The 12,075-nt window shown below is 56.8% G+C and overlaps 1 protein-coding gene across 5 annotated transcripts in view; it reads left to right on the top strand.

The window, feature by feature from the left end:
- Window positions 1-5,532: 5,532 nt before the first annotated feature.
- ALG9 (ALG9 alpha-1,2-mannosyltransferase) overlaps window positions 5,533-12,075 on the top strand; it is a 36,586-nt gene continuing 30,043 nt past the window's right edge. Inside the window, exons 1-8 of one of the 5 annotated variants that reach the window (XM_075442449.1) lie at window positions 5,533-5,780; window positions 6,469-6,607; window positions 6,804-6,938; window positions 7,777-7,847; window positions 8,756-8,844; window positions 9,705-9,840; window positions 10,171-10,258; window positions 10,389-10,494. In XM_075442449.1, the coding sequence (XP_075298564.1) occupies window positions 5,548-5,780; window positions 6,469-6,607; window positions 6,804-6,938; window positions 7,777-7,847; window positions 8,756-8,844; window positions 9,705-9,840; window positions 10,171-10,258; window positions 10,389-10,494 (997 nt within the window). In that variant the 5' untranslated portion in view covers window positions 5,533-5,547. The remainder of the gene's footprint in view (window positions 5,781-6,468; window positions 6,608-6,803; window positions 6,939-7,776; window positions 7,848-8,755; window positions 8,845-9,704; window positions 9,841-10,170; window positions 10,259-10,388; window positions 10,495-12,075) is intronic. The other 4 variants (XM_075442448.1, XM_075442446.1, XM_075442450.1 and 1 more) reach the window with 4 other exon arrangements.

Genomic DNA, 12,075 nt, shown 5'->3' on the forward strand with positions numbered 1-12,075 from the left:
TCGCGGGGGCTGCGGCAGGTGGGGGGGGCGCGTGCCCCTCGCGTGGGCTGCGGCAGGCGGGGGGCGCGTGCCCCCTCGCGGGCGCCTCGCGGGGGCTGCGGCAGGCGGGGGGCGCATGCCCCTCGCGGGGGCTGCGGCAGGCGGGGGGCGCGTGCCCCCTCGCGCGGGCGCCTCGTGGGTTCTGCGGCAGCCGGGCGCGGAGCACGTGCCCCCTCAGGGGTCTGCGGCGGGCGCGGACCGCGTGCCCCCTCGCGCGGGCGGCACGCGAGCCTCTCGCGGGGGCGCGGCGGGAGCCGCCGTCGCGGGCGGGGGTCTGTGAGGGGGAGAGCGGCCGCCTGAGGAAGGGGCGGGCGGGCGAGCGGGAGCCCGCGCCGTCTGGAGAGGGTCCGCGATCGCCTCGGGGCAAGCGGGAGAGCGTCGGCCATCGCCTTCGTGGGGAGGGGTCCGCGATCGCCTCGGGGCGGGCGGGCGCCGGCGCCATCGGGGAAGGGTCCGCGATCGCCTCGGGGCGGGCGGGCGCCGGCGCCATCGGGGAAGGGTCTGCGATCGCCTCGGGGCGGGTGGGCGAGCGTCGACCATCGCCTTCGTGGGGAGGGGTCTGCGATCGACTTCGGGCGGGCGGGCGGGGATCGACCATCGCCTTCGTGGGGTCTGCGAGCGCCGTGGGGAGGGCCGGGGCTCCGGCGCCGTCGTGGGGAGGTGCGGTCAGGCACCGCGTCAGGAGGTGCGGAGGGTCCAGCCCCCCCTCGGGAGCGGCCAGGATCCCGGAGCGGCCAGGAGCCCGGAGCAGCAGAGGGCCCTTCGCCCTCGTCCCTGCGGTGAGCACCGGAGCACCAATTCGGTGAGAAAAGCCCATCGGCGAGCTTTTTTCGGGGGTGGGGGGCGTGTAGGGGGTAGGGCTTAGGGGCGGGAGGACGGCCGGGGGCCGGGCGGTGCAGTGGAGAGCTCCCTCCGGGGGCTGGCGTGCCTCTTGGTGCCGACCCCATCCTGCTGCCTCTGCAGCAGCTGGTGGAGCGAAGGCTTCCGTTGCGTGGAACTGCGAGACAAGAGCGAGCGAGAAGAGGAGTGGAGGAAGCCCGCGAGACCGAAGCGGAAGAAAGACAAAGGCACTCTGGGCAAAGGGACCTCCCTGTCACCGGGGCTTGGAGCTTTGTTTTGGTTGGCATTTTGCCAAGTTGCCCCATGGTTAGGCTGCCTGGAGAGAGGGGCAACCCTGTAAGCAGGGTGAGAGCCACCGCCTCGGCACCCAGTGGGGGGAAGTGGAGCTCCTGAAGACGTGGAGCTGTGCTGCAGCCAGGCCAGCCGCCTCGTAACTCGGGTGCGGGTTGGAGCCTCGGGCTCCGTGGGTCTTGTAAGGAGTGAGTGCCGAGCCGAAGGGGACCGCCCTGTAAGTAGGGCCGTGCGTGCCCGCTGCGCTCGGTGGGAGGTGCTTGGAGGGCCCCCCTGTAATCAGGCGGGTATCTCTGGCCCCGGCCTTTCAGAGGCGTGGAGCCAGGAGATGTGGGGCTGGGCATGCCCTGCCCTAGCCCTCTTTCTTTCTGCTCTCTGCCCCAGGAGCAGCTTGGGATAAAAAGAACTGTGGGGGAAGGCGGGAGGCTGGGGGGAAGGGGCCCCCTCCGGGCATTGGGTCGTGCCTTGCCAGCAGGGCCCGGGCCCTGCCTGGGCAGCCCTAGCACTGGGAAGCCCTTTTGTTAACTTGAGCTGGGCCACCGCCCCAGAAGCCCGGAAGCAGGACTGGGGCCTCTGCGGTTTTGCCTGCCTCCAGGCTGCTGGGCATCATGGCGGTGAGAAAGGTGGGTCTGAGGTGGCTGACCTGGGGCTGTTTGAGGGTAAGGGGGGGGAAGGCCGGCTGGGGACCGGGGAACACGGTGGGGACCTCCCTCCGGGGGCTGGCGTCCCTTCCTCCTCCGGGCGGGGGAGCTGGTGTTTTATTGCGCCCTCCTCCCTTGGCAGCAGCTCCTCGAGAAGAAAGACAAGGCGGGCGGCGTGGAGCTGTGAGGCGAACGAGAGGAGGAGCAGGAAAGAGAAGGGCGCTCTGGGCAAAGGGACTTCCCTGTTACTGGGACTGTGGTCACACAAGAGCATTGCACACACCTTTGGGGTGCCCTGGCTTGCTTTGCGCTGGGCGACCTCCCTGTAAGCAGGGCTCGGTCTTTGGCCTTTTGCCATGTTACCCCATGGTTTGGCTGCCCAGAGAGAGTGGCAACCCTGTAAGCAGGGTGAGAGCCACCGTCTCCACACCCGAGGGGGAGAAATGGAGCTCTCTGGACCCCGAGCCCCCCCTGTAAGCAGGGCAGGGACGTTTCCCCTTGGCCCCGGCGGCTTTCTGCCTGCTGGCGGCCTGGCCAGCGTGACCCCCTGTACTCAGGGCGTGTCACGGCATTTGCCCCTTGGCCCCCCATGATGAAGCCCCTTGGCGTGTTGAGGCCCCTGTGGTCTCCACGCAGCCCGGGGGTCAGGTCTGGGGCTCTCCTCTCCTGCTCGGCGGTAGGGATGTCTCCCCCAGACATTGGCTGCACAGCGCTCGCTCTCGCTCCTGGGAAGTTCTGTATCTCCCTGTCTGAGTCTGTGCCTGTGTCCGTGTCCGTGTGAGTGAGTGAATGAGCTAGTTTAGGCTCCTGTTGCTGCAGCGTACTTAGCTTCAACTTCCCAGGAGGGAAGGGTGGGCTCTGTGCAGCAACAGGGGGGGTCCCCTCTGAGTCCGCGAGCGGAAGGAGAGTCCGGGCTTGGCCCTTCTCCCTGAGGACGGAGCCAAGCTGCTTGGCCGTAGTGAGGGCGAGGCCGGCTGCCTGTAGTCAGGGCCTGGATCTCTGCCTATGCGGCTGCCCGTCGCTGGCGACGTGCCAGCGTGACAGCCCTGTACTCGGGGCGTGTGTCACGAGCCGTGGAGCCCTGTGTCCCCAGGAGCAGCCCGAGCTCCCTGTAAGCAGGGCCGGGGAGGCTGCTTTAGCCAGCCTACAGGAACGAGCCCTCCCTGGCCCTTTAGAAGGGTGCAGGTTGAGGAAGCGCTGTGCCGCAGGGCACAGTCCCGCCTTTGGCACTGCTTTTGGCTGGGGTGACCTCCCCGCAGTTGGGTCGAGGTCGCTCCCTGGGCTCCTGTGAGGACGTGGTGGTGTGCTGCAGCCAGGAGGGCCGGCCCGTAACTCGGGCGCAGGTCAGAGCCTCGGGCTCCGTGGGGCTTGTTAGGAGTGAGTGCTGAGCCGAGGGGGACCGCCCTGTAAGTAGGGCTGTGCGTGCCCCCTGCGCTCGGCGGGAGGTGCTTGGAGGGCCCCCCTGTAATCAGGCGGGTATCTCTGGCCCCGGCCTTTCAGGTGCAAAACTTTTGAAGTTGTGCCACCTTAACACAGAATTGGAATGGCTTCTAAAAATCTAGGGAACGCACTGAGCCAAGTACCTCCCCCAGAGCAGAAAAACCATCCCCCAAGCCCCAAGGATGCTCTTGTGTGACTCGGCTCTCCCTTTGCCCGGAGTGCCCTTCTCTTTCCCTTGTTCAGCCTGGTGCTCCTTCTCTCGCTCATTCTTGCCTTGCGGTTCCATGCCTGAGAGATGCCTCTTCTCTCTTTCTTCTTTGGGAGCTGCTGCCGAGGAGGGACGGCGCAGCCAAGCCGGCTCCCCCGCCTGGAGGACAGCGGGGCGCCAGCCCCCGGAGGGACCTCCCCGCAGCGGTCCCTGGCCCCCGGCCGTCCTTCCCCCCTCCGCCCCCCTCAGCCATCTTAGACCCGCTTTTCTCACCGTGTGCTGCCCGGCAGCCTGGACGCTTAGAGCAGAGGCCCCAGCCCTGCTTCTGGCAATACAGGGGCTTCCCAGTACCAACGCTGCCCGGGCAGGACCCGTGCCCTGCACCCCATTTGCAGGCACGTCCCCGGTGCCCAGAACGGGCCCCTTCCCCCCAGCCTCCTTGCCTTCCTGAAGCGGCTCCTGGGGCAGAGGGCAGAGTGAGAGAGGGTGAGGGCACGGCACAGCAGGGCTGGGCAGGGCAGCAGATTTAGGGTGGGAAGCACCACTTGCAGGCCCCAAACACCAGCCACTTCCCAGCCAGCTGCTCCGTGTTGAAGCGGCAGCTTCTCCCAAGTGGTCAGGAACCCACCTCAGGAAGTTCTTCTGCCCAAGCCCCCAAAACCTCCAGGGAAAAGTCCTTGGCAAAGTCCCAGCCACCACTGCCAATTCACCTGCCTCCAGGGCAGAAAGTACCCAGCACTCGTGGTAGTGCTCAGCTGGCAGCCGGTGTGGGGTGACCGCCCCGTTAGCGGGGTGCAGGTCAGGGTGCCCCTGAAGCGGAGAGAAGGAGCCTGCGCGGGCCTTTGGGCCCAGGGCTGTCCCGTAAGTCGGGCCAGTGGCCTGGAGTCCCGGGCGCTTTGTAGTCCAGACAGCACCTGGAGCCCCCCCTGTAAGCCGGGGTGTGCAGGCTCTTTGGCTGCTGCTTTGCATGCCCAGCTTGATTTGCCCAGGGTGCCTGCCTCGGAGCCGAGCTCCAGCACCGGCTGGAACCCTGCAGGAGGCAGCGGCGGCGCCCGGGGGAGCACCAATTCTGTGAGAAAAGCCGATCGGCGAGGTTATTTCCCGGGGGGGGGGGGGGGGGGGCTAGGGCGGCCGGGGCCGGGTGGTGCGTTGGAGAGCTCCCTCCGGGGGCCGGCCCGGCGTCCCTCTCTCCTCCAGGCGGCGGAGCGGGGGCTCCGCCATCCTGCCGGCGTCCTCCTGCCTTCGCCGCAGCTGCTGGCGGAGGAGAAAGAAGGGGCATCCGTCGTCCGTGGAAGGAACCGCGAGGCAAGAGCCAGCAAGAGGAGGAGCAGCAGCGGGCTGAGGAAGGGGTGAGAGAAAGGCAGTCCCGGGAAGGGGACCTCCCTGCCTGCGGGGCTGCGGTCACCTAAAGCATCCCTGGCCCTTTGGGGATATTTCCTGTGCCTCTGGAGCAGGTACTTGGCTCACCGCAGGTCCCGAGACGTTTGGGAGCTGCTCCGATTCTGCGTGAAGATGACACGACTTGCCAAAGTTGTCACACACCTGCGGTTTGTACCTCGAGGCTGCTGCCCCCGCTGTGGGGAGTGGAAGGCCTCTGCAGACTGCCAAAGCGCCCTTTGAGGCTGTGCGCAGGCTGGGGGACGAGTACCTGAGAGCAGGGGTTTTGAGGTGGTTTCCTCTGTTCTGAAGGCTTCTCTTTCAGCACCTGCACGGGGGAGGAAGCCAGTGGAGCTCAGCCTCTGGAAGAACGCATCTCTCCTCTCTGTCCTGAAACAGCTTCTGTCGCTGCCCATTTCCCAGCCGCGCAGAGCTGGGGGTACTCAATAAAATGCTTGCTCCAACTGCGTGTTCCCCGTTTCGCTACTTTCCTGCCCAACTGTGCCCGGGCAGGGGCGGGGAAGGGGGCGCGGGCCGGGGGGGAGCTACCGGCGCCGCGGGGTGCAAGGGTCGCGCACTCGTGGGAGGGGGAGAGCGGCCACCTGGCGAGACGTGATGCTGTCGCGCCGCGCGCGGGAACCTCGTTCCGGCCCAGCAGCACTGTCCCCGCAGGGCGCGGGTCGCGCGCTTGCCGTCGGGAGGAGCGCGCTTATGGTCGCCTGCGCACGCGGCGAGGAGGCGCGCGCCCGTGCCCACACCCGGCATGGCGGCCGGCGGCTTCGGCACCGTTCTCGTTTCGTCCGCCGGCAGCAGGGAGCGGGCGCTGGGCTTCCCGTATTCGGCATGGCCGCCAAGGGGGCCCGGCAGCGGCCGCGGGCTGGAGGTGGCGGGGAGTCGGCCCGGCCGCGGTCGGAGGCCGTGGGCGCGGAGGAGGCTCGCCTGGAGTAGGTGTCGGAGCGGGCGGCGGGGGCCGCGGGGAGCCGGGGCTGGCCTGCGGTGGGCGCCGGGCGCGTGCCCCCTTCCCCGGGCGGCGCGCGGCCGTCTCGCGGGGGCGGTTCTGCAACCGTCACTCAGGCGGGATCGCCGCTGTCCCTCGGGGCCCAGCAGACCCGACGCCGGCGGGGCGGTGTCGGTGGCCAGCACCCTGCCGGGTATTTCCTCGCCGCTGGGTTTTCACGTCTCAAACGCGCCCACGGCCCCAAGTGAGCCTCGCATCGAGTGGCCGTGGTGGGTGCCCGGCCGGGTTATTGTGTGTTGTGGAAATGGGTGTCGTCGTCGTCCTCCCCCTCCCCGGTCTCCCTGCGGTGGAGCTCCTCCCGGGCCTGCGGCAGCTGGTGCCTGGCCTTGCTCTCTTGTTGGGGGAAGGAGGGGGAGGTCCTGGGGGCTGTCTTGCAGCGGTGGATTAAGCACTCGGGGCCGTTGCTCCGGTGTGGTGAGACACCGTGATGATGCTTCCTTGGGAGGGGACTGGCATCCCCCAAAGAAAGCAGTGAATAAAAAACTCGTGTACTTAAAACAGTGCTTAAATGACCGAGATGTAAATGTGCTTGTCAGTTCTTTGTCTAATGTCACATTGCATGTCTTGATCTTGTTACTGAGTCTTCTTGTATTTGTGTTTTTTCCTTGGACTAGATCATCTGGGAGCAAAGCAGGACAAGTCTGGGCCCCTGAAGGATCAACAGCTTTCAAGTGTCTCATCTCAGCCAGGTTCTGTGCAGCTCTCTTAAGCAACATCTCTGATTGTGATGAGACGTTTAACTATTGGGAACCGGTAAGTGGCTTGCTTTCCTTGGAGATACCTGGGAATTTGTAGTTGGCTTGTCCAAATACAGACTTACCTCAGAACCTTGTACTAATCTCCGTGTTTCAAACAGAAATTTACTTACTCAAGAATTCAGAGATGGGAAATGCAAAACTGTCTACTCTGTGTGATGCGTATTTGTTTATTTGTTTAATCTCCATTGTAGACACACTACCTCATTTATGGAAAGGGGTTTCAGACATGGGAATACTCTCCAGCCTATGCCATCCGCTCCTATGCTTACCTGTGGCTTCATGCCTTACCAGCCTTGTTCCATGCTAGAGTTCTACAAACTAACAAGGTAAATCAGATGTGTGAGTCTTTTGTGATGAATAAACATGCCTTTAGTCTGTGTTAAACAGCTGCTTTGTTTGTTGTCAGAGGTAAGAGAATTAGTGTTTACAAAACACAGAGTTGATTACAAACACTAACTTTCCCCTAAGGATTTTCCAAGGGTTGTGAGCTGACTCAATGGGATCCAAGGAAAAGTGATTGGAAAGTTGCAGGGAAATGCTGTCAGGCTCTGGTTTGATTGAGAAGCTGTCCCAGAGGGACTGGTAGTTCCTTGGCCTTTTGTGTGTGTGCAGGCCTGGGGACAGTTACCTGGCAGCCACGGGCTCTTGTACACCCCTGTGAGTTTCACCCTGATGCTTTAGAAGCCTGTATTGTTTTCTATGCCAGCTATCTAGGAGTCTTTTGGTTTTTTTTCCCAATAAACTATAAAAAATAAACTAGTATTTTGCAAGGGCTATTGCAAATTGAACTCACAGAAATGTAAAAGAAAAAGCACTGAATGTGCATTCTGCTTGGATATCCATTGCCATACTTGGTATGTTTGCCATATTGTATTATTGCCATAATGGGTATGCACAACAGAAAACAAAAGAGTGCTGCTTCTGGAAAGTGGACTGTGTTCACTTTCTGTGTTGTAAAGCACTTCAGTGTTAGAGTACTAGGCCTTGAGCTGCCAGGATCTTCAGCATCCCTTGGTGTGGGATCTGGGTCTACAAGAATAGCCTCATTCACCACTGCCAGACTTGCTCCATGTTGTTTAGAACTGTTCTTGGGATGCATTTGTTAGTAATAGGTGCGTAAGCTTCATTGCAGACCTTGTTCAGACTCTTGAGTATGTCTCCTAGGTTCTTATCTTCTATTTCCTCCGATGCTTCCTGGCCTTTCTGAGCTGCATTTGTGAACTCTACTTCTACAAGTGAGTATTAGAAGCTGTCTACAGTGGATGTATTGGAGCAATGTGAGTAACATACTCAGTTATTGCCACAGGAAGTATACTCTGGAGCTGATGTGTAGAAGTGTCTGGTAAACAGAGCTACTTCACAGCGAACCTTGAAAATATGTGTTCTTATGATATCTTAATGAAATATTGGTCAGAATTCCACTGTTAGAACAAAATTGTATTCTCAGATCTGCCACCCACATCTCCACTCCAGCATTTTGTTGACTATGCTTGTTTGCTCACTGCTACCAGCAAGCAGGGTGGGAGTGTTGTAAACCGAGCTCTGCTGGAGGAGAGACTGGTGCTGTGTTTGCTTATGATAGTGAATTTTAGTGGAATACATTGATTGTTGCTGTCTGTAATGTATCTGCCAATGGTGATTACATCCACTAAAAGCAGTAGCCTGAACATACAATTATCTTGTCTAAGCTGGATTTTTATTTTTACCTGCTGCCTCGTAATTTGTGGCTTTCAAACTATTACCTTGCATGACTTTTCTGTTGGCAATAGTCTGGTTTTAAGAATGCAAGCTGTGGCTTTTTGCATGATGGGATTGTGTGAGGGGTGAAAATATTAGATGGATGTTGCTACAGCAGTGCAGATTCCCTAAAATGCTGAGACCTGCGTGAGCGCAACTGACAGTGGTAGAGGCCAAGTCTCTGCCAGAATTTTGCGCTAGTGTAACTTACGAGGATCGGAAATCCCAGGCCAGAGGCAGTCATAAAGCTCTTCAGGTTGCCTTCAGCAGCTGAGTAATAACAATCACCCATGCTAAAGCTCTCAGGATGCTCCGTGGATTGTTTGTGTTTCTGCATGCATTGGGTACTGTTCTTTTATGTATTGAGGATATTTTTGTGGTCTCTAATTCTCTCTTTCTTCCTTAGGGCTGTGTGCAAGAAGTTTGGGCTACATGTGAGCCGGCTGATGTTGGCCTTCTTAGTACTCAGCACTGGTATGTTTTGTTCATCTGCAGGTAAGTTTGCTTAGCAATGACACTAACAATTACTCTCTTGTGTCTTTCCATTTCCAGGGCACATTTGTGTCTATTGCTGCCTCCAGTCTCTCTGCAATGGGCCATGCCTTTTAAACAGGGTCTTGGCCTACCTTTCTTGCACATATTTTAATCCAAGGAAAGAGGGTTGTATTTTGGAATTGTCATTTGCCTTTGTGTCCTGTCCCCTCTGGCTGGTTGTGCCCATTTGCCTAGCCAGCCACTGTAAGACTTATAAAACACCTGCTGTAGGTTTTGAGTGAAATGCAAAGAGAGACTTTGCGCAAAGGTTTTCTGTATTGTGTGCATAAAGAAACTTAAAGGGAAATACCACAATTTATGAATGCTGAGATGGTGCTATTTTACCCTTTTTATGTTTATAGTGAGTGGAGGAAGGACTTCCATTCATTGTTTCTGCAGTGTCATATGTCTCCTCATTCTTCACTTACTTCCCACCAGTCTCTGCCCAGTTGTTTCAGAGGCTGTATCCAGTCAGTTCACATTTTATGCTACCACTTGAGTGTGTTAGTTTCATTTTTTTTCAACCTAGCAGAATATAGTGTGTGCAGCAAGTGTTACGAGTGGTAACCATGGATGCTGTCAACTGGTTACCGGTGCTGAGTGCCACCAAGGAAAGAGGCCTTCATACTTAAAGGCAGTATTTCTGGTCTTGGCAGAACAAGAAAAAGAATCATCTTTTTTTTGCTTTCACTGAAATGAGAATGTCCAGTATAGCATCCCAGCTCCAATGGAATGAATGAGAGATGATTAGCCTTATCTTGGCCTCGTGCAGTTCTCCTGTGGGAAAATTGTGCTGACCACTTTCTTTCCTTGTGTTGCAGCTTTCCTCCCAAGCAGTTTCTGCATGTACACCACGGTGATTGCCATGACTGGCTGGTATATGGACAAGACCTCTGTAGCAGTGCTGGGGGTGGCTGCTGGAGCCCTGCTGGGCTGGCCCTTCAGTGCAGCTCTTGGGTAAGGAGAGGAGGGCTCAGGAGTTTCGCACTTTGTCAAATGTTGCTTGCCTGGTTGGGGAGAATGTAGGGGCTGGAGAGCTGGAGGAAGAAACTAGCAGGGACTGAGCTGCCAGCCGAGTCCAGGATCATTGCTAGAGAACTTAAGTTGGGAAGATTTCCTGACCCTAATATACTGAGATTAAGGCCTGAGTTGGGTGACTGGAATATGGAGTAGAAGCAGAGCCTGGTGAAGTGATTTCCAGCTACTAACCTGCTTGCTTGGAAGGGGAAGGAAGACATGCAGGGGGGAAAGACAATGTCTCCAGTTGATACCCAGTCTCTCTTTCAGGCTTCCTATTGCCTTTGACTTGTTGATACTGAAGCAGAGGTGGAAAAGTTTCCTAAACTGGTGTGTGGTGTCATTGATCCTGTTTTTGGTAAGTGCAGAGAGAGAATGGATTGGGCTTGCAATAGAAGGGGTGGGTTCCATGAAGAAAATCACATGGAGGTTTTGGGCAGTCCAGCCAAAAGCTTCTGGCACTTTAAATAATAGATGCTTTCTTCCAGGTGCCCTTGGTAGTTGTGGACAGCTATTACTATGGGAAGCTGGTAGTTGCACCTCTCAACATTGTTTTATACAATGTCTTCACCTCTCACGGACCTGATCTCTATGGTGAGTTTAAGATAACAAGACGGAAAGCGAGTCGGCGGACATACTCTAAAGCAAAAGCAGCCTGCAAGCTCCATGGGGCTGCAGTTCCAGCTTTATGCCACCCGATGTCGCTCTCGAGCTGGAAATCCGCAGGCCACTGTCGACTTTCTCCATGCTGCGAGTTTAGCTGCTGTTGTTCACTTTCAAGTTCTGTAAACCGTTGTGAGGTGTCTCAGCGTCACAGCTGAGAACTGTTAGTAGCAAACGTGTCTGGATGCTATGCAAGTGCAGTGGGCATAGGTGATACTTGTGTGTGTTTGTCAGCTTTAATCGAGTTCTTGGTGGTGCAGAACCTTCAGAAAGTGGGTAACAGTGCAGAATCCGTAGCTCTTTCAGTTCATATCCGGTGTATGCAGGCTTCCTGAGTCCATGCTGTGCTTTGGGAATCTCCTTGCTTATTGGCAGTATATGGCCTCAGCTTTGCTGGCAAGCAGAATCTGAGGTTACCATAAAAGCATCTAATCTGCAGAGTAATCATCTGTCTATGAGGGGTTCCCTGGCACTGGCCATTTAGTATACTGTGTGACTCAAATCTCAGGTCTGAACCTTGATGGCAATACTGCATTGTTTGTTAAGGAGCTGCCACCACACTAAGTTGTTCATGTCATGTACTTGTAGAGCTGAAGAGTAGAAAAGTATTGTATTTCTAGCAGGGTTTCAGAGGAGCTGGCAGAGACTTCAGGGTGCTTAGGTGCAGGGTCCCTGCATCGTATCTGTCATCTGTTTAAGCCCTGTCAGGTATTCTAGGAGGGATTCAGCAGTGGTTAGCAGCAAGGCTTTCTCTGGCAGCGCCCTGCAGGCCATATTTATTGGTTCATTTAAAAGGCTGTTTTGGGTGGTGGTGAGTGGTCATTTGTTACTTGTGCTGTGGCACAGCAGGGCGACAGGTGCTTTGCCAGCGGGAAGGCTCTGAAGTCTATTGCTGTGAATTTTCTGTAAGAAAACTCTGATAGGTTTTGGCGTGGGCTTGTGCCTGACCTTTTCCACGCTGGTGCAGGAGTTGTTTCCAGATGCCTCCAGGGACCAGTCTATTCTGAAGTGTTTTATTCATAGTGACATTCATAGAACATCCTCAGGCTGATAAAAGAGCCTGCTTGAAATTGCTCTTTAATGCAGTGTGGCTACGACAATGCTGTGTGTTTAGAGAGCTTCAAAAAATAACACTACCAGAGGAGATGAAAGGCTGGCCAATCCCTTTTGGCTTTGGAGCTGGTATTTCCCAGCTTTCACGTGATGGGAACAAGAACTGCTAGAGGTTGCAGAGTCATCAGCCCATATCCTCTTCAATGTAAGCACCACAGTATTTTACCTTTTGCTTGCAGACTGGAGTTCTGGAGGCAGAGTTTGATTTTTTTTTTTTTTTTTTTTGTCTTTAGCAATATACTGCTTCTGGATAAATACAGTCTGTGTAATGAATATTTCACTGGGATGATAAGGTTTCTACAGCCAAGGGAAAGCAGCTTCTAAGCGTATATCCCTAAGGTTGATTCTGAGGCTTTGGGATGTTTTTATGTGCATATTTTCTAAGAATGCACAATTTGT

Source organism: Opisthocomus hoazin, chromosome 24 (genome assembly GCF_030867145.1).
Source record: "Opisthocomus hoazin isolate bOpiHoa1 chromosome 24, bOpiHoa1.hap1, whole genome shotgun sequence".
In the NCBI taxonomy this organism is placed as follows: domain Eukaryota; kingdom Metazoa; phylum Chordata; class Aves; order Opisthocomiformes; family Opisthocomidae; genus Opisthocomus; species Opisthocomus hoazin.